We start from the raw sequence: 21,048 nt of genomic DNA on the forward strand, positions 1-21,048 counted from the left end.
TGCCGCTTGGTGCCAGCTGCGTTCGGACCGCTTGAAAACCCAATTAAAACAATTAAATTAATTAAAATTAAGAGGTGTTTTCAATATTGTTACTATCGTTTTTACTTTGATTTGAGTTTGTTTATACGAAGGATTTATTTGAGTCACGATATTCCGTGTGAATGGCGTGGGAGCGTCGACGCGCGAATGGCAACTCCGGTCAGAAGAGAATAATTTATGTGTGCAAGTGGAGAAGCAAATATATTATTCGTGTAAAATCTTGTGCAATTTAATAAATTAATTGTGATAAGTTGGATGAACAAATATTCGCAGGTGTGTGTTCTATTTGGTCGAGCTCTAAGAGCGCATGCATTACAATACGCGGCAACGAGTAGCATCGCGGTAGCAAGTAGCATCGCGTCATTGCTGTACTAAAAACTAAAAATTGCCGTATTCGTATTCCGCCATTTTGAAAGCTGCGAGTGGAATTTGGACGCGTTGCTGGTAAAAAATTTGTTGAAAACTATCTAAAAAGTGCCTATAATTAATGAAAAATAGATACAACTTGTGTATAAACATGGCCGCCAAGTGTTTTTACTCGAAAATAGTGTGTGGCATAGTGTTTGGCACGTGAATTTCGCCCAATTGCAAACTCGCAAAAAACGATAGTGCTGCGGACGCCGCCGTCGCCGCCACCACAAAGCAATAAAATAAGCGAAAAATATGTGCGTCGCTGTTTAATATTACTATGATCTGATTTCTGCTGCATTTTCACGGATACCTATTTACTTGATTTGTCTTTTTGTTTGCCAGCAACTCAAGTATGCGTGTGTTTGCATTAACCCCTGTATTTGTATGCGTGTGAGTGTGTGTGCGCGATAAACGTGTACAAGAAAAATTTAAACGTGCAGAATTCTGATGAATTTTAAAGCGGAACTATTTTGCGTGTGCATGTGTGTGTGTGAGTATGTACACGATACACACAACAACGTTGTTATAATTTAATGCACAGTTCTGTCGAGTAAGTGAGTGAGTGAGTGTGCGTGCCATAATATTCTCTGCAAAACATAAATAAAATTGTGCAATAATTTCCCATACGACTCGGCTTGACTCGCACACAGATACACATTCATTCGTACGATTGAAATATGCGTTTGTGTCTATTTCTTGTTTTTGCCTTCTGCCGCTGCCCCTGCGGCTGCCAGCGATTGCCTGCCCGCCTGCCTGCCTGCCGAGTGACAATATACACGCAAGGTTCACTGCGCAACGACCCCTCCCCTTTCCCTGGCATGGTTATACAGAACCCATACCACTGCAACATGCTGTCTCATCGTTGTTTTGCCGCCGCCGCCGCATTTAGCGCGGGAGTCAGAGCGAGCCAGCCTGTAAACTAAAGCCAGTTCCTCCTCGGACCCCGGGGCCGTGTTGACACATTTCTACGAGGTTTTTGGTCCTTTAAAGGGTGAAAGTGCCTCCTTGTTGGAGCAGCCCCCTCCCGTACTACTCGCTCCTGTGCCGCTTCTCGTTCAGCACTTGAAAATGACGATGCGACCCGGCCCGAGCAACGCTTTAAAGCGCTTAAAGCCGGCCCGGCTCGGCCCTGCCCGGCCCCACTGTCGTTCTCGTGACGTGTGCGCATTAAAGTTTTATCTCTTCCCTCTTGAATGGTTTGGTTGGTTGGTTGGTTGGTCAGTCGGCGCGCTGGGCGCTGAGTGGATGGATATAAATAGTTTTGCCTGCATATTGATTGGAAATCCATGGCTGCCGCTGGAAATACGGTTTCGCATTGTGTTTTGTTTATATGCGCATACACACATGCATGGACTTACACACACACACAAAACACTCTGAAAATAACATCAGAGAATGGGTCTGAAAAGGAATTCGATTTGATAAAGTTACTACTGTCAATGTCCATAAATATTGTATGCACCCATCCCCCCACCTAAACCCTACCCCACCCCACCGCACATTGTCACCCCTTCTTCTTTTCCATTCAAATTGAAGCTTGTTTCTAGTTTTATTACAATTTTTTCGCTTGTCGTGTTTTTGTCGTTGGTTTGCCCTTTCACTGTCCGACGTGCCTGTACCCATCTCACACACACGCACACACACACGATTGTATGCACACACATGGAAAGGCAGACAGAGAAGAGCAACTCTACTTGTCCCCCGCCAGCTCCCCCGCTGCTTCGCCCGCCCATATTTGCAACGGGAATATTGGTGATTTTCAGGGATGCCACTTTATGCGGAATAGACAGATCGGCACAAAAATAAATGCTAGTGTTTATTATTGTTTTTTTTTTTTTCATCATTTACTGAAATAATAACATGTGCATCGTGCGAAAAATATACGGAAAAATATTCATCCTTGACATGGAATACAGATCAACAGCTTGAAAAAGGCTAAGCTTGCGGTATTGGAGGAGAAAAGTTAAATTTGATTGTTATGAACTTTTGCCCGCTGTTCTTTCCCTCTTCGTAATGTGTCAATTAAATAGCTTGAAAAAAGCTAAATTGGCAACATTGGGGAATTATTACAGTTACAAACACATACAGAAATATCCCTTTGAGCATTTGCATTGTTCTGCCTGCCCTGCCGCCCGCTATTCTGCATCGAAAACAAAACTGTACATGCTGTTCCGTTTATTATCACTTGGCATAACACACAACATTTCCGTCTGGGCGAAGAGCTCTCGAAATAGTTCCCCTCCCACCGACCATTTTCGGGCAATAATAAATTTGATTGTTGTGCTGCTGAAACAGTCCACCCCCAGTGCGCCCCCCTTCTCTAGTCCACCAATCCCCAGCTGTAGAAGATATTTATTGTCAATGCTAGTTCCCGCTACCCCAGCACTTGTCATGCCCCCTTCTTGTTCTCTCTCTTTCTCTTGTTATCATTTCGTTTTACTTTATTTTCGATGGGTGTTTTCCGTTTTGTTTGTTGCTGACTGCGCGCGTGAAAAAATGCACACCTGCCCAAAGAATTTCACACTCGCTGGCAAGCAGCACAGGCCACAGGCACATGGCGGGGGGAGGGTAGGGTAGGTAGAACAAAGCAAAGCGAAAGCAAGCCACCGAAATACCGAAATAGAAGCAAGCGTTTAAATTTAAATGTCTATGAAACAAATGCAAACAAACACATACTACATTGGCACTGCTGGCTCTGTCTCTGTCTCTATGGCCTGTGCCGCCTTCGTATCGATCTGCGGGCCAATTGACCGACGCGAGTTTTCCCCTGTCCCGTGCCGTTTCGTCAGACAGCGGCCGCCGCACACACTTTCGGGCTGCTGTTCTGCCAAATGCTTTCCGAAACATCAGCAATTCGTAAGCGTGCGAGGGCTACACATATAAACTGTATTTTGTTTTATTTTTTGTGCCAGCTTGCAGTTTTTCGATTTGCGTCATTCGCAGACCAGAGTGCTCCTCGAATCAATATAAAAAAGACAAGACCGCAGCACACTAATGAAAAATTGGGCAATGTCAGTCCCACAGGCAAAAAATTAAGTGGCTTGTCGTCCCCCCATAATGCTCGTACCAATCGTGCACTATACATAATCCCCATTCGGCAGCGGGAATAATGCCGGGACACCTGGCAGTTTTCAGCGGAAAAAGTGTGTTTGTTATACAAATAAGGAGGAAACCGACATACATATATATACGTACATGCGGTTGGTAGTAGATGTTCGAGAACTTACGTTTCGACAGACGTTTCTATTGTTGATCAGGTGAAACACCTTTTCTTGTGGTCACATTATTCGCCACTTAATCTCGATCGATTTAAAAATCTGAGAAGTTTGAGTGTAACTTTAATGCGCTAACAAAAAACTATAAATGTCGCCACGTTTTTACTCGTATCTGGAAATCGATTGCCATTAATTTATGATGCAATGCTGCTCTAGACTTTCCCCAACATTAAATGTTAAACATTTGTGCTCAATTAATTATTTGTGGAGCGCACAAACATGGCAGCGAACCGCGTGGTAGCTTTTGGCTTCATTTTGTGAGCCGGCTTTAATGCATATGCATATGCATGAAACGGAAAGCAAAAAGAAGAGAAAAGGCAGCAAAAAATAAACGCGGGAACGCAACGTCATGAGCAGAAGCAGAGGAGCAGCGCAGCACCAGCACCAGCAGAGGAAGCCGTTAATTCGGGCAAAACAAGCTCCGCTCCGAGCTCCGAGGCCTTAAATCGTTGCAGTGCAGCGCAGTCCCCCGCCGCTTGGCATCGAATGCTTTCCGACGCAGTCGCAATGGCAGTTGCATTCGCACTGGCACTGGTAGGGGCAGGGGAGGGGTTAGCGGTTAGGGGCCTCCCCCTCAATTTCCTCTATATGCGAGTGTGTTGCAGCATCAGGACTTTAAAAATTTTCTCCCCAGCCCGACACAATATATTTCGGCACACAAATGCGCATGACTTATTTAAACGTGTTTTCTACGAACACACACACACACACATAGTACATGCTTCCACATGCAAACGCAAAAACATGAACGAACGCGCACTCATACCAGCGTAGGGCAGAGCCGAGCTCGTGCTTGTGCTCCCGGCGGAATCGAATCGAAACGAAACGAATGGTCCGTCGCTGGAGCCAGCAGCAGCAGCAGCTCGTCGTTATTGTGGCATTAAGCCAACAAACAATTTAAGCGAACATGGCTTTTCCTGCCTGAAATTGTGGCAAAAAAAAGAAACACAACCAAGTGAAAATAAAGGCAGAGAGGAGGAAAGGCAATGAAAAAAATACTCTGCCATTGAGCGTGTACGTTTGCTCCGCTCTGCCGCTCTGTTATCGTGCGTCGTCGTCTGCTCCATTCGTGTTGATAAACCGGTTCCCGTCCCATTCCCAGTCCCAGTCCCAATCCCCGACCATAAAAGATATGTACACGGCCGCCGTCGTCATCGTTTGCTGGTTACTGGCGGCAGGCTGCTCCCCGGCCCGGCCCGGCTGCCGCTGCAGCCCGATGCGATACGATTTCTGTTTCTGTTGTTAGACAGCCGGCGGCTTGACTGGATCGGGTTCGGGCACTCGGCTTCGGCTTCAGCTTCAGATTCAGGTAGCAACGCGTCATACACACTCAGAATGTATCTGTTAGATACGCGGCCGAGATTTACTGTACGCCGCTGCGGCGCTAGTGGTTGTTGGTGATTTATAATGTCTCTCCTCTCCTCTCGCTTGCGTTTGCTTTTCGCGTTCGATGTGATTTCCCATGTTGTTTGATTTGATATTTCTCTCGCTCTTGGAACGAGACGGGACGGGTCGGTGCCTGCTGCCTCGCCTGAAGGCATCAACAGGTTTTCTCGGCTGCGACGACTCGACTCCGCACAACACATTCTCGCCGGAGAAAACGAGTGCTTCTCCCACTGGCGGTGGCGGCGGCGTGGGCGCGCGCACATTGCTATTGCTGCATCCTGTGGCAGCAGCAGCCTCCTCTCTGCAATCGACCTGAAACCGGTTTTTGGCGCGCTTTAACAACTTTCAACTGACATTTTTCCCCATTTGTGCTACGGGGTGCGGTGCGGTCCCGTCGACTCATCGACTTTTCGTCTTTCTGCGGCGCAAACTTGTTTAAACGAAAGAAAAAAAAAACAATTCCACCACCATTTCATTTCGGCATCAGTCGAAGTAGTCTCGGGTCGAAGTACATGCGTACGTACGCGCTCGTAAGTTCCATGCGGACTGTGGGGACAGTGCGTTTCGGCGGCATTAGGCCCCTCCGCGATTAATGGTTTGTTGTGGTTCTTGAGTTTCCGGACATATTGAAAGTGAATCGTTTAAATTGTGCCACCAAATGGAGTATGGATTGGGTGGGCGGGGACTCAAATTGGTTCAGCTTCATAGAGTCTATAAAAAAATAAGACAAATTCTTGATTCAGATATGCTCCTATGTTTTATGTTTATCTAAAACAACCATTCGAAGTGGATCTGCCTCTTTTTGAATGTTTCAATTAATATCTTAAATAAATAGCACTACTTCTGGCTTCCTCTGGAGCTAATTCAGCAAATAATAATTTAAAATCCATTAACATGTTTTAAATACTCGATTAGTGGAGCCCAATCAGCTCCATGCCCATTGAGATAGAGGAACTGTTTAGAAATAAACAACAAACAAAAGACCTATGCGATGCGATGCGTCCACTTGACTTGCCTCCGGATCCACGTACTACATGTGGAATGCAGGGGTCGGGGGTGGGGAACGGTAGTCATGGGAGATACTATATATATTTTCTTTTTATTCATTGCTGTATGTCATAATTGCGTCGCTTATTTTTGTATTTCGGTTTGCGATTTAGCGAGCGCTCACTCGAGCGTTCTCCGCCCCGCGACCCCCCTGCCCGTTCCCCATAGCCCCCAACCGCTGGGGCCAACAGCCATAGAGCGTCGAGGTGGCTGTATCTGTGCTGGGTTTTCATTGTTGTTGTAGTTGTTGCCATTATTATTATTATTATTGTAGTCTCGTCGGTGGCGCATTTAAACGTATTTCATACTTTTGCACAATACGTGACACATGGCTGATGATGAGCCACAGTCAGAGTCTCTGGGGGCGGGGAGGCACTGCGAGGGGGAACACGGCTAAACATAGCCTATAGCCTTAGGGAGACGACAGTCATTGAGGGGCTTATCAATATACATCGAATGATATGTGTACTCTATAACTGTACAAAGAATACAGTATATACTAAACGTATATTTCCGCGCAAAAACGATCACTCGAGAGAGAGAGAGAGAGAGAGAGACGCTCTCACGGCTGTCAAAGTGTGTTTCATTGTTTCGATTTGCATTGCTTATCAGGCATCTCCAAGGCATCTCCGAGGAATCTGTGGGGAATCTACAAATGCAACTACAGTTGCTGTTCGAAAACCCCACTTCAAATGCCAGCAAAACCCAAAACTAGAACAAGGATATTTTTTGTTTCTCTTATGGTACTCACCTGATGGATCCCCGGTTTTAAGTAGAAATGGGTTAGGAGATACAACCAACCTATATATACTCCCACAATTTATTGTGGGTTGTCGGTCGGTCACATTGCCATCACGCTGGACTGAATGGGGGGCTCTGGTTCCACGTCAGATAACAAAGAAGTGCTGTTTCGCTGATAAGATACGAGGGACTGGGGCTGGGGCTCGAAGCTTCTGGCGGCTACACGTAATCCAAATCAACTCAATACCCGACAATATACAGAGGGTACCGTACAGTGGGGGGGTACAGTGTACACTCTGCGTACCTGGCACTCTCACACCTCCACTATCTCTCTCCCTATGGCCATGCTCTAATCATGGCACACTCGATAAGCTGTGGAGCACATGGAACACAGTGGAGACGGGGGCAATGCCATGCTGTGCACCGACACCGTGAACCAGCTGCTGGCCAACAAGAAACAACGCCCTTTCATACTCGCACGGGGGGGGACGAGGCACAGGCAGAGGCAGAGGCCTTTCCAGCATGTGAACAGCGTTAAGTTTCTATGTTTCTGCAATGCCGCCCCCTCCTTTCCCTCCATCGTGTACGCGCAATGCTATCAATGATAATATGTCGATGTCGCATGGCAGCGCGGGTTGGTGGAGCGTTGCCTCGGCTTTATCGCTGATGTTTGCGAAATCCAAAACGAAACTTGTCATCGGCCAATTTCTGCTGACATTGGGGCTTTGGGCTTTGCCGTTTTTTCTGCTGTATGTGCTGTATGGTGCTGTATGCTGTATGCTGCTGATTGTTGCGTTTTTTTTTTTTTGTTCCCGAACATGGACGACTACATCACATTTCATGTTTTTCCATTTAATTTATGTGTTTTGTTGTTCTCTTTCGGTTTATTGCAGGATTTCAATTGCTCGATTTCAATATGAAGCGCCAAAAATGATTGCAGCACCGTTTGCATCGTCTTCGTCTTGAAAAAGGTTTTTTTCCCATTGATTTAATTAAAGCCATCGAAAGCGTGCGGTCGAAAGGGGACCAACCAAGACATAGTAAGAACGCGAGTCCACAAACCATAAAAAGGAGTCTAAGAGTATTCCAATTGCGCCCAGCGCCTGCCCTCTCCTAAAACGGAAAACACAGAGGAAACAATCAAAAGGATACAGCAACGGATAGCAGTGACACAGCAGCAGCAGCAGCAGTGCCAGGTGCCAGGTGCCAGTGCCAGTGACAGTGACAGTGACAGACACAAGTACGACTACAACAAAATGGACAAGAATCTGATGATGCCGAAGCGCTCGCGCATTGACGTTAAAGGCACCTTCGCCAACGGGCCACTGCAGGCGCGTCCGCTGGTGGCCCTGCTGGATGGCCGGGACTGTTCGATCGAGATGCCCATACTGAAGGATGTGGCCACGGTTGCCTTCTGCGATGCACAAAGCACCTCCGAAATACACGAGAAGGTATTTATAGTATATTTGTTTGCAATCTACGAGCATATATTCTAATCAATCTTGTTTTCGATGCTCTTTCGATGACAGGTGCTCAACGAGGCAGTCGGGGCACTGATGTGGCACACCATCATCTTGACAAAGGAGGATCTTGAGAAGTTCAAAGCTTTACGCATCATCGTGCGCATCGGCAGCGGCACAGACAACATCGATGTGAAGGCAGCGGGCGAACTGGGCATCGCCGTGTGCAACGTTCCCGGCTACGGTGTCGAGGAGGTGGCCGACACAACGATGTGCCTGATCCTGAACCTATACCGGCGCACATACTGGCTGGCGAATATGGTGCGCGAAGGCAAAAAGTTCACGGGCCCCGAGCAAGTGCGGGAGGCAGCGCATGTAAGAATCGGCCATCAGCAATCGGCAATCGGTAGCAAGAAAACCAGATCTTTAATCTCTCTCTTTTCCGCAGGGCTGTGCCCGCATACGCGGCGATACCTTAGGCCTAGTCGGACTGGGTCGCATTGGCAGCGCCGTGGCCTTGAGAGCAAAAGCATTTGGCTTCAATGTCATCTTCTACGATCCCTACCTACCCGACGGCATTGATAAGTCACTGGGCCTCACACGCGTCTACACGCTGCAGGATCTGCTATTCCAGTCCGACTGCGTCTCACTGCATTGCACGCTCAACGAGCACAATCACCATTTAATCAATGAATTCACAATTAAACAGGTCAGTGCATACACACTACTACTCGTGGATCGATCTAGAATCTAAAAGTCTCTGCTTCTCCCCCGTTGGAACGTATTTTAGATGCGACCTGGTGCATTTCTGGTGAACACCGCCCGCGGCGGTCTGGTCGATGACGAGACATTGGCGTTGGCGCTGAAACAGGGCCGGATAAGAGCTGCCGCATTGGATGTGCACGAAAACGAACCTTACAATGTATTTCAAGTAAGAGATTGTTGTAAAACGAGACATTTTACGCAATCTGAGACGACGGCGCGCCAATGTCGAGCACGTTCCCTACTAACCTATTTATAAAACCTTTGACGCTTGCAGGGCGCCCTCAAGGATGCCCCCAATCTGATTTGCACACCGCACGCCGCCTTCTTCAGCGACGCGTCCGCCACGGAGCTGCGCGAAATGGCAGCCACTGAGATCCGGCGAGCAATCGTCGGCAATATTCCAGACGTGCTGAGGAATTGTGTCAACAAGGAGTACTTCATGCGCACGCCGCCCACCGCTGCGGCCGGTGGCGTTGCGGCGGCTGTTTATCCCGAAGGTAAACTACAAATGATATCAAATCAAGAAAAGTAGAGAGAAACAACAGACAGGCGAGAGAGCGAGAGAGGAGAGAGAAGAGAGAGAAAAGAGAGAGAGCGTTATTACAAGTAAAACAACAAAACAAAAAACAAAAACAAAACAAAAACAGAACAAGAATCAATTCAATACAGATACCAGAAATCGTTTAAGAACATCATTTACTTTATGCAACACACTCACACTCGCCCACACACATACCACATACCACACTGGCACACACGCACACTCCACAAACACAAGCACACACACGCATACCCAACCAGATGTAGTATATGCATCCAAAAACATACTTCTATTCTTTCTCTGACTCATTCGAAAGTATATATATATATATATATAGTATATAAAGATAGACAGACGGACAGACCGACGACGGGAGATGAGAACGCGCTGTAAGAGTTGATGATATATAAGTGTAATGCAGTTTAAGCCACATATATAAATATATATATATATATATATATATATATATATGTATGTATATGTATTGTAAAGAGGGGGAACCGCTCCTCGGTTAGAGATAGTTTCGATGTCGATGCGGATGCAGAGGTTTATAGCGCAGCCGATGTTGGCCACAGTTTATTAACCACTAGCCAACCCGTCAGACGTTGCTCTGCCACGCAACAAAAATGTGGACAATAGCGAGCAATTTTAAGAACTTTTTACCGACTTGGGCAGTCAATAAGCAGAGTTTTGTATTTTAAATATAGGTTATTATTTTTGCCTTTGTTAGGCTTTCTAGTTTTCTTCAGTTAAGCATTTTTTGATACACAATATTTTTTGTTTTATTAGCAGGCGCAAAAACCAACAACAAGGCGCAGCTTTAGACCACATACTTTCAAGGATCGGGCTTGTGATTTTTTAATGGTGTATGCAAGACTTATGGGAAATTGAAGTCTGTTGGGATCATCGGAGTCGTGGGACACGAGAACTTCTACACCGTCGAATTTCCGTACCGTGGCCCTGGTTTGGTTGGTTTATGTTTCGAAGAATGATCAATGCGGGGCCAACCTTCAGGGGTAAACCTGGGACAGCCAATTAATCAAAGCTCAGATTTCCAGGATTCCGATGATCCCAGCAGATATATCGTCTTGCATTCGCCTTGATTATTAGCTAATCACAAGGCCAGTCCTTGAAAGTATGTGGTGTGAATGTTGTGTATCACAAAATGCTTAACTTGTCATCTAAAAATTGTTCGCTACACATTTAAGAACATTTTTTTTTGTTGCGTGTCAGAACAAAGTCTTTCGGTTTAGTTAGTATATATGTATGTATGTGTATGTGTGTGTGTGTATGTATGTATGTGGGATATATATGTATATGTCTGTTCGATTGTGTGTGAAAGAAGTGCAAAACATTTCCAAATAGCTTCAGAGATTATTAGCTCCCTTTTTTGAGATGTAGGAGTCCCCAGAAGCATTCTTCTTTCTTATATACCAAGCACAAGCGCAACTATATGCATATATTTATATTGGGGGGAGACACTATCCATATACATACATATATACATGTATATATATATATATATATATATTTCACAAGAATATTTACACACGAAAACAAGGTGAAAGTAAACAATATGATGGATTATTGTTGTTAATGTTTCGCGACTTACCCTCTTCCTTGAAATTCCATCCTGATCCTTACCCAATCAATACCCAACTCGTGCCCCGTACTTTCGGCTTTACTTAAACAGAAACAAAAACAGAAACTAGAAACAATCAGAGAAGAGAAGAGAAGAGTATGTGGAGTAATCACTTGATGATTATTAGAGTATTCACTGTACCAGAGAAAGAGAGAGAGAGAAAGAGTTATCCATTTACAAGTTAACACAATTATAAACTAGAAACAAGCGAATAAATACCGAAATACCAACCAGATCGAGAGCTGCTCCCTCGTCAAAAAACAAGAAAGAACAAACGCAATTTTTTTTAGTCAGAAGAAGGAACAGGATTTTGGTTACTACTTGAATTAGCGCCATTTATTGCTGACTTTCGATTGTAAAACAACAAGTTAAGATCAAAGAACCGTTCCGTTGAATGTTGATCAAATTGAAAATTGAAAATGAAAATGCTATTCTGCTGCTCAAGCTCTGCTCTACTGTATTGCATAATGATCTCATCATCCAAGTTTATTTTCGCCTTACGAACCGAACCGTACCGAACCGAACACCACATCTTTTGTAACGTAACACAGCAAAGAAGTAATATTTATATACGTTAATATACATATAGGAGACAACACGGCGCGTTAGACTCTCAACAACCACATCTATAAATAGAAGGAAAGAACTACAATTAACATTAAAGCATAGTCTATGTACATTTAAAATATAAACAGAAATTATATTAAAGCAAAAACAAAAAACAAAAAAATCCAACAACAAAACGAAAAAAAAAGAAAAGAAAAGAATAATACATGTAATATTAATGAACCTAGATTTACCTTTATGATCGATGATCGATGATTGACGAGGAACGGATGGAAGGGATATTATGGGATCATCAGAGAGTGGTCCTGGCCTCCTTTCCCCCCCCCCCCCCCCGCTCTCCCCACCCCCATTAAACTTTGTTAGCGTATAAATTGTAATATTATTTAACGGATTAACGAGATATGCTTACATACATCTAAAGAAGGACGCGCAACAATTGTGAGAGTATCATTTTGTACAATTTTGCAATTTAAGTTTAAACGAAAGAACGAACGAGAGAAAAGCTCCAAGCCCATCTGCATATATTGGATAGAGTTTCGTTAACATTGTTTTTGGAATCTTCTTTAATTATCTACTCGTTGTATGCACACGCAGATCCAATCGTTTTCCTTAATTAAGCAAGCTATTTCATTATTGCATTAGGTTAGTGTCCATCCACCCGCTCCCGGCCCACTCTACTCCACTCCACTCCACTCCACTCCGTTTTTTGGTTTGTTTGTTGTTTTGTAGGGATGCAAATTTTGTAATATTTGAATACATTAACAAGCACAAAGCATACACACACACATACAGACAACAGATACCCATGCCACACACACAAAAACACACACACACACACACACACACATACACGCGATCCTACTATATAGCAAGCTGCAACACAACAAATGAGCAAAGTAAAACATAATAAATAAGTAACGAGTAAAAAAGTAAACGTAATGAGTAATGAGTAAATGAGACAAAAGAATAAAATACTGTTATTTTGTAATGTATAAAAGGATATTTTTAATAACTGTGAAAGCTAAATAAAATTAAAGCGTAACAATTGACGATGAAAATGAAGCAACAAAGCGAAACAAAAAGTAGATGAAGAAGCTGATGATGATGCAGATGATGATTGATGAAGATTGATGAAAGAGAAGTTAATTTAAAAACCAAGAAAACCTTTCCAGAAAACAATACAAAACAAAAAACAAAAGAAACCAAGAAGATAAAAACAAATAAAAACAAAATCTTTAATGAACCAATTATTGTTTTAACTTGCGGTTGTCCATGTTTAACCGATCGTGTTCGTTGTTCCTTTTGTGTGGCAGTGTTGCAAGACTGTGTCTCCTTAACCAACCCCTCACTGCCATTCACGTTTTTGTTTGGGATCAAGAATCGAGATCAATCAAAGCAGCAGCAGCAGAGCAGAGCAGACCAAACCAAGCTTTACAGTAGTACCTAACGAGATCGAAAGATTGATATGACGTATACCTATATCTATATCTATGTAATTTAAGCTCCAGTAAGCTCTCCGCTTCTCCCCAGCGAAAGTCAGTAATCGATGGCCGTCCAGCCATAGCCATAGCCATAGCTTATTGTACTATTTAGCTGTAAGGGAACGGAATACCCGTGCAGGGCAGGGCCTGTTCCGCACTCATCGCATCACAGTCTCCGCTCTCCGAGCCAGCCCCAACTCTCATAGATCACACGCAGTCACACCACCCAAAACTCAGACTCTGCCAATTCTACCAACGTCCACTACTCGCACAAAACCAATACCAAAACCGAAAACCGAAAACCCAGAACACAAGCAAAAAAGAAAAGAATCTAAATCGAATCAAAAAATCTTCCCCCCACATAAAAAAAAAAAAAAACAAAAAATACCAGCAACATTTCATAATCTTTACCTAACTTTCAAATACAAATACAAAAAACAATCGAAATACAAAACAGGATTAAATGGCGGCTATTATACAGGCGCACTGCATCATCGGGCACACAGCACCACACCGCACGATGGTCCCCACAGTACAACAAACCTTGGCAGCAGCAGCAGCGGCAGCTCTGCTATGGCTCAGCCTCCGCCGCCCAACTCCGTAGCCGCTGCTGCGGCCGCACTCCTGCCGTCGCCGGTGCCGCCCACCGCTGTGCCCACGGTGCCGCACTTGTCGCCGCAAGTTGGTGGACTGCCGCTCGGAATTGTGAGTAGCCAATCGGTAGGTACACGTACCTCTGTTGTCTTGTGTTTGTGTGTGCGCTATGTGTGTCCTAAGTTTTGCCAGTTACCAGTTACCAGTTACGATCTTACCTCACCAGTTGCCACTTTGCCACTTAGCCACTTCCATTCCCACTCCCACTCCACTTCACCATGCAATGCCATGTCGTGGAGCCGCGCAAGCGCCATGTGTGCGTGTGTGTGTGGGATTAGATAGTTTGTTTGTTGTGTTGTTGTTGCTGTTGCTGTTGCTGTTGCTCCCGTTTATCCTGTTTTCTGGCAGCCAAAAGCCAGTAGCCAGTAGCCAGTACCCAGTATCTTCAGTGTTGGTCGTAGTCACATATATTTAGTTTTCGTGGTTGGCTAGGCTAGGGCTACTAACAGAATGTGATTGAGCTGCAGACGCGCTGCCCCCCAGTCGAAGATCGATGATTCTAATATCCACTTCCACTCTTGCTTTTAGCCCCTGAGTGCGCCCGACCCTAGTAATCATGTGTTATCGAGCATAAAAGCGGAGGTTAAGGCCGAGTCAACGGAGACGCCGTAGGCTGCTGCCGGTGCATCGCAGCTGGAGCCGAGAGCTGGAGTGACAACGGGCAGGTGGTGCCTGGATATCGCCCCAGCGAGACGAGACACACACACAAAAGCTTGGCCAGAAGATGGATAACCAACCAACCCTCTATACATTGCACTAAGGACACGTCGGCAGTCGGTGGTGTGTGTCGTTCAGTGTGAAAACTCTTCGCCCTTCTGTCCTGATGCTGCCTGTCTGTCTGCTCGACGATTCCAGGCGCACCTGCGCCAGCGGTTGATTTGAATTTTTCCAAGTTTCTATGTTACATATTTTATTTAAAGTACGATACACATTTGCATTACCAACAACCCAGAACCCAAAAACCCAAACACCACACACCACACACCAGAATAAGAAATCGGCTGCGGAAGGAAACGAAGCGATGCTAAGCGAAGCGAAGCGAAAGGATGAGAGACAACACCACACCACACGCCTCAAAATTAACTACATATTTAGAGTTTAATTTGTAACTATTTAGAACTTTACACAGTTACAATCGTAAGATTTTTATTTGTATTGCAGGAAATTGTAAGTGAAAAAAATATGTTACTACATATAAGCGCAAAACAAAACAAAAACAATGTTGGAAACTTTTAACTACGAGAAAACAAAAAAAAACAAAACCCACAACAATTACGGCATACAAAACAAAACAAAACGAAACGAAACAAAAGCAACACACAAGAGAGACGTTTAGTGCTTAAGATACGTTTAAAGTACATAATAAAAAAACAAAAAACAGAAGAAAAACGAGAATATACGCATACTAAAACAGCGGCTTGGCTTGCTTGTGGGAAAAGGAGTACGATATATACACTTTCAATCATTTCATCTCGACTGGAATACATTTATTTGAGTCTGTTATACACAAGGGATTTTCGTGTTTTTCGGGTGGTGGGGAGGAGGTAAATTCTATACTAAAAGCTACATAACACCATTTATGATTGGTTAACCTAAGCAGATAATAAGTAGATGTGTTTTTGCCTTGTCTTTTGTATTTCTAAAACAGTTTTCACACGTTTACAACGCTCAGATATAGTATTATAGTTAGTTATAGTTAGTAAAGTACATTTAGGTTGGTATGCTTCGGTTGGTTTGGTTTTTTTAAAATTCCTTTCCCTTTTCTTTCTCATTTTTATAACACACGGCCATCGGAAGATCCATCACGTTTATATTAATTATGAACTGTACTATCTATGGTCTGATCTGTTTTTGCTATTAAGGAATGAACAACAGCTATGAGTATGAAGTGGAAGATAGACCATTAAGCATGCTGAAGGATGATTAATTGTATTCTTGAGCTTAACACAAGGGGCACCAGATCCAGCCCTGCTAGGAAACCTTGTACATACAACGTACAATGCGATACAAAACTTAGTTTCTTGTATATGTAGTGTAGGTGTTTTGTTTAACAAACCGGAGGACAACAACAAAGGTAAAAACCAATGTAGAACTCGTGGGGGTTTGGGGCAATTCGAGTCCTCATACTACTTAGCAAATGGGGATTGGTTTCTTAAACTAGGATTATGTGTACAAGTATTTTCAGATTTCTGTAGATGTGTGTCGTCGTGTGTGTCTGCAGGTATGTAAATATATACATCCGTGGTTGTATTTCGTGTATAAGGGATTTCTATCAAAACATTGTACAATACAATACAATACAATACAATGGAATACAATTAATTCTCAGTGAGAGTCATACATATGCTTATATATTCTGCGCAGGGATTTGCAAGTCAATAACACAAATATTTAACAGCGCAGTGAATTTGGGGCCACAGTTTAAAAGAAACGCGTTAGTCGGGGCCGCGCAAAGCGGATAACGCCATAGCATCCCAGGCCAATGAGGCCGTACTTCAAGGTGAACTTGCACACACGCTGACTGAGGCTGGCCGGCGGAATTTCGAGAATGGAGGGTATCTTTTCGGGGTCAACATTGCCCCACATCTTGGCAATGCCATTGGCATGGCCGATGCCCACCACTCCCACAACTCGTACGGGACGGACGCCAGACCCTCCGGGAGCCGCTTGTGGTAGGGCAGCCACCTGCAAGGAATGGCACAAGAACAGATCACGCTCGCGAACAAATACGTCCGAGAAGGCTGGAAACTCGCCAGCCATCTCCTGCATCAGTTTCTCCAACAAATCCCTTTGCTTGCATTCCTCCACCTCCTCGATGCTTATGCTGTCTGTGAATGTCAGGCGCCAGACGAGCTTCATGGTCTGCCACAGGGACAGAGCGCGCAGCGCTCGGTATAGCGTGATGCGAATGGGTCGATCTCCCAGATGCAGAATGCACCCAGGCAGCTTGTGTATCTCCTCGAAGGCCCGCCGGAATTCACCGCCCGGCGCCATTCCCAGATCCTTTGCGATTTGAGCACTCATCTGGAGCAGCAGAATGAAGAAGACGCCGTTGATGTAGCCGTGGGTCTGTATTATACCGCGTATCTGAGGGTGAATTTCGCAAAGAAGTAGTACTCAAAAGTTCTTGTACTTTGCCCTCTTACCTTTGGTATATTGATATTTTTGGCCTCCTCCAGTAGCGTCTTCTCATCCAGCTTCAGAATGTGTATACGTGATGGACATAGCTCAACCATGACCACATCTGGACGGACATTGCGTATAACCTGGAAAAAAGTACATCTTTTGTTAGTCAGAGGCTGAAAGAAGATGAAGATGCAGCTGCAGGCTTACAAAAGAGACGTCATCCTGTGACTCTTCGCTGAAATGCGCCGTTCCGACGAGATAGACCTTGCTACCAAACGGTGTGTTCAACAGCGTCACCGTCGACGGAAGATTTTGGTCAAACTCCTCAAGAGTATCATAGATTTTTATGTCGCGCTTTGTCAGTGGCTGATCGTGGCTGGACGCAACAACCTCCCGGTTGTCATTGTCTCCATCGGCTGCAGCCGAGGCCTCGGCTATGGAGATGTCCAGCTTTTGCTTGCTCGTTTGCAGCAATGACTCTGTCTTACGGCGTCGCTTGTCTGTGGTCGAGGCTGGGTCCGAGGCCGCCGGTCCTTTGCTGGGGGACTTCTTCAGTATGGGCTTAACGTTGTCCCCCTCAATCAGCACGACCTCTTTCTCGAGGTCCTCTGCCTTAATCGAGTTATCGTTTATCTCTATAATTGACAAATTTGGATTATCTGTCTTGAATATTGTCTTGTTGGCCAGCTGCGACTTTGGATCCACCTCCTCCTGCGAGGTGTTCGTGTCGGTGCTCTCGGACTGGATGAGCAGCATGCTGGCATTTAGAGCTGGGGTGGGAGCGGTGTATGCTGAAGTCGCTTGGATAGCGGCCTTGAAGGCAGCTGCTTCGCTACTAAGATCCGAGCTGACCGCTTTGCTAGCGCCATTCGTAGGCGTCGAGCTGTGGCTAATCTCGCTAATCAGACTCTCTGCGGATGAAAGCAAAGAAAGCAAAGGATAATATGGTGCAGCTAAAAAATATGTTTAATACAAGAAATATAATGTAAATTAGAAACGTTGAGTGTCCTGCTCGTAGAGAGCTTTCAGTTCCTTTAAAAATGCTTTGCTGTAGTTGTCGCGGTTGTCGATTTGCAGGACCTGCTGTAGCATATCGAAGCACTTCTCCTTCAGTGCTGCAAGACGCTTTTTGTAGCTCTTCTCCTCTCTATTGATCTGCTTTTGATACTTCTTCGAAAGCTTCTCTTTCAGAGCTTCAATCTTTCTGTTGACCGTCTTTGTCTCCGTCGGCTTTTTCAGTTGGTAAACGTCCACGCAAAGCTTCTCCACTATGGCCCGCAGCTCGTGGTCTAAATTTGAGAAATGATCTTTCAGCTGCTCCTCGCCTGCGACTGTTGAGAATATTTCTGATAGAAACTGAGTGGGAAAAGTTACAGCCGTTTGCGCTTCGAGAGCCTTCGTCGCTTCAGCGAAAAGATTCGCTTTAGTTTCGTCAGTGAATGACCCGTTGAGTTCCCTTTCCTGGGCTAGATTCCGTAGCTTATTCTCCACGTGATTCGTTTCTATTTGGAGTACAGATACATTTAGCTTGATGGTGTCTATCTGACGTACGAGCTCTTCATGCTTCAGCTTTAGCTTATGATGCATTTGCAAAGTGATGGGGTCAGGGTTTGCTTTCTGGATGACCTTGAACTTGGCCAGATCCGTATGCTCTCGAGTGGTAGCAGGTTCTATCATTATGGGTTTGCGACATTTATTGCACATTGGATGATTCATCCCCAGCTTCTGATTTTTCGTAGCCAACGGACAAGGACTGCTTGTTGCGGATTTTCTGGGTGACTTGAGCTTAGGGGGCTGTACATGCCCATGTGTGTTCTGAAGTTCGAGTTGTGGGTGCTTCATCCCTAGATTCTGATTTTTCGTAGCCAAGGAGCAAGGACTTGTTGGTTTTTTTTTTGGTGACTTGAGCTTTGGGGGCTGTATTTGCGAAGCTTCCATGTGCCCATGTGTGTTCCGATTATCCGAAACCATGGGGCCAGGCTTTATTGCATCTGTTTTCTTGTCTGCCTTGGTCTTGATGGGCTTTATAAACGCAGCTTCCAGATGCTTGGGCGTGGTTAGACGATTCTCCAATCTGGGTATGTAGCGTTCGAGTTGTGGGTGCTTAATCCCTAGTTTATGATCCTTCTGCGGAAGCACAGAGCCAGGCTTTGTAGCGGTCTCTGTAAACGCAGCTTTTATATCCCCGTGAGTTCTGTCAGGATCGATCATCAGATGGTGTTGGGCACAATTTGAGGAGTCGACGGAATTATACGAGGCATTTAGCCAGCGCATGCAGAGATCGTCCTTCTGGGATTTTCTGACACTTGGCGGCCGACACACATGTGGATTCTCATGATAGATTCTGTCAATCTGATCCTCGCTCAACTCGAAACGCAATCCCGTTTTGGACGCTTCAGTTATATCTGTCAAGGATTGTTTAAAAGCTACTTATAGGGCTGATTGACCAGCCCATGGCCCATGGATAGGCATGAACCCGACTTACCATTACAGGACTTGTAAACCGTTGCGGATAGGTTGTCCAGCGTACTGCCGTATATGGTGGTGTCGCCCGTTTCGGAGCTGCTATTATTATCCATCGTTGAATTGGAGGACTCAAACGATGTGGAGGTGGAGGTTGATACATCCATCGTGCAGTATGTACTTTCGACCTGCGTGTCTTTTGTGTGCACAGTTGGCTGGAAGAGTCGGTTACGAGTCAAAATTCGGTTTCAATAGTCAAGAGACACAGCGTCCACGTATGTATGTAGCTATGTATGTGCTAAGCCTTCGATTGGCTTGGCAGCAGTTTCTGTTTGCTGTCCGTGTGCCGTCGTGTGTCCGATGACTGATGTTGGCGTCTTGTGATAAATAACTGCGGGCGCTGCAACAGTTAAGGAGAGAGATTATCAGAGATACAGATAATACCGAGAGCTCTTCAACTGAAAATTGATTGCCGTGTTTTGTCTACGTGTCCACTCCGAGAAATAGGTAGTGTTTACTATGATTGGAAAGTCCAAGTCAAATTGATATGAGGCATCCGTATGCCAAGGGACTGGGCCTATGCTGTCGAAATCCCTGCTCAGCAGCGTTGTGCCTAATACAGCCTACTTACCCGAAAAGTATTGTTTTCTGTTGTGTGGCGTGGGGTTGTGGTGCACTGCTGGACGTTCTTTTGGCATCAACGGACCAATAATTGACACAGATTTGTTGCTGGGCTTAGGGCGCGTGATAATATTGATTGTTTTTATATATTCCAGTGAGTGCGATTGTAATAAAACCCAAAAAACTAAAGAGTTAAATAAATCTGTGACGAGCTAAGTGTATTAGAGGTGTCAAAACATCGATGGCACTATCGATAGTATCGATGTTTTGGTGCTAGTTTCCGATTGTTTTGCTACTATTAATGATACTATCGAGCTCTAATCGGTAACTTCCCATTCTCTACTTTTATTTTGAAAAGTGAAAGCCGAAAAACTTGACGAACCCTTTTGATATTTGAAGATCGTTTAGCAATCTGATAGATATGGTCATTCTCTATGATTGTGCGTTTTTTTTTTTTTTTCGAATCTTCAATATTGTGTATGCCACAGATTTTCGCTCTTAGTGGGGGCGGAAGTGGGCGGGGAAAAGTTTTGAAATATACCTGTAACAGTGACATACCACAGAAGTCCGGATGTAAAATGTCGTTGCTCTAGCTCTTATAGTCTTTGAGCACTAGGCGCTGAAGGGGACGGACAGACGGACGGACGGACAGACAGACAGGGCTCAATCGACTCGGCTATTGATGCTGATCAAGAATATATATACTTTATGGGGTCGGAAACGATTCCTTCTGGACGTTACACACATCCACTTTTACCACAAATCTAATATACCCCAATTCTCATTTTGAGTATCGGGTATAAAAATCATAATACATATGTATACATAT

At 44.8% G+C, this 21,048-nt stretch overlaps 2 protein-coding genes across 15 annotated transcripts; one reads left to right on the top strand and one right to left on the bottom strand.

Annotated features, from left to right (window-relative positions):
* The first annotated feature begins 7 nt into the window (after positions 1-7).
* Positions 8-15,361, top strand: LOC108154169 (C-terminal-binding protein). Of its 12 annotated transcripts, none has more exons than XM_017284331.2 (8): positions 8-483; positions 7,793-8,350; positions 8,429-8,734; positions 8,808-9,068; positions 9,150-9,290; positions 9,399-9,621; positions 13,813-14,075; positions 14,538-15,361. In XM_017284331.2, the coding sequence occupies exons 2-8, from the start codon at positions 8,156-8,158 to the stop codon at positions 14,619-14,621; spliced, it is 1,473 nt and encodes a 490-aa protein (XP_017139820.1). In that variant the 5' UTR covers positions 8-483; positions 7,793-8,155; the 3' UTR covers positions 14,622-15,361. The 12 variants fall into 12 exon arrangements, with proteins under 12 accessions (XP_017139820.1, XP_017139821.1, XP_017139824.1 ...); XM_017284332.2 differs by having other exon boundaries at positions 8-312; XM_017284335.2 differs by having other exon boundaries at positions 9-483; positions 13,813-14,060.
* Positions 15,362-15,481: 120 nt separating this feature from the next.
* LOC108154181 (traB domain-containing protein) lies at positions 15,482-20,478 on the bottom strand. 3 transcript variants are annotated; one of them, XM_017284355.2, is made up of 5 exons: positions 20,230-20,470; positions 19,621-19,998; positions 17,343-18,046; positions 17,156-17,275; positions 15,482-17,096 (listed from the first exon to the last, which is right to left on the bottom strand). In XM_017284355.2, the coding sequence occupies exons 2-5, from the start codon at positions 19,763-19,765 to the stop codon at positions 16,431-16,433; spliced, it is 1,635 nt and encodes a 544-aa protein (XP_017139844.1). In that variant the 5' UTR covers positions 19,766-19,998; positions 20,230-20,470; the 3' UTR covers positions 15,482-16,430. The 3 variants fall into 3 exon arrangements, with proteins under 3 accessions (XP_017139844.1, XP_033244273.1, XP_017139845.1); XM_033388382.1 differs by lacking the exon at positions 20,230-20,470 and having other exon boundaries at positions 19,621-20,156; XM_017284356.2 differs by lacking the exons at positions 15,482-17,096; positions 17,156-17,275; positions 17,343-18,046 and adding an exon at positions 18,081-19,540 and having other exon boundaries at positions 20,230-20,478.
* Positions 20,479-21,048: the final 570 nt, after the last annotated feature.

This window comes from Drosophila miranda, chromosome 2 (genome assembly GCF_003369915.1).
Source record: "Drosophila miranda strain MSH22 chromosome 2, D.miranda_PacBio2.1, whole genome shotgun sequence".
Lineage (NCBI taxonomy): Eukaryota > Metazoa > Arthropoda > Insecta > Diptera > Drosophilidae > Drosophila > Drosophila miranda.

Bases quoted from the DNA above. Each gene is read 5' to 3' on its own strand.
- LOC108154169 (XM_017284331.2), top strand. From the start codon at position 8,156: ATGGACAAGAATCTGATGATGCCGAAGCGCTCGCGCATTGACGTTAAA. The intron at 8,735-8,807 runs GTAAGAATCGGC...TCTTTTCCGCAG, and splicing joins AAGTGCGGGAGGCAGCGCAT to GGCTGTGCCCGCATACGCGG. The intron at 9,622-13,812 runs GTAAACTACAAA...AATACAAAACAG, and splicing joins GGCGGCTGTTTATCCCGAAG to GATTAAATGGCGGCTATTAT.
- LOC108154181 (XM_017284355.2), bottom strand. From the start codon at position 19,765: ATGGATGTATCAACCTCCACCTCCACATCGTTTGAGTCCTCCAATTCA. The intron at 18,047-19,620 runs GTAAGTCGGGTT...TTTCATCCGCAG, and splicing joins GGTTTACAAGTCCTGTAATG to AGAGTCTGATTAGCGAGATT. The intron at 17,097-17,155 runs GTAAGAGGGCAA...ATTCACCCTCAG, and splicing joins AAAATATCAATATACCAAAG to ATACGCGGTATAATACAGAC.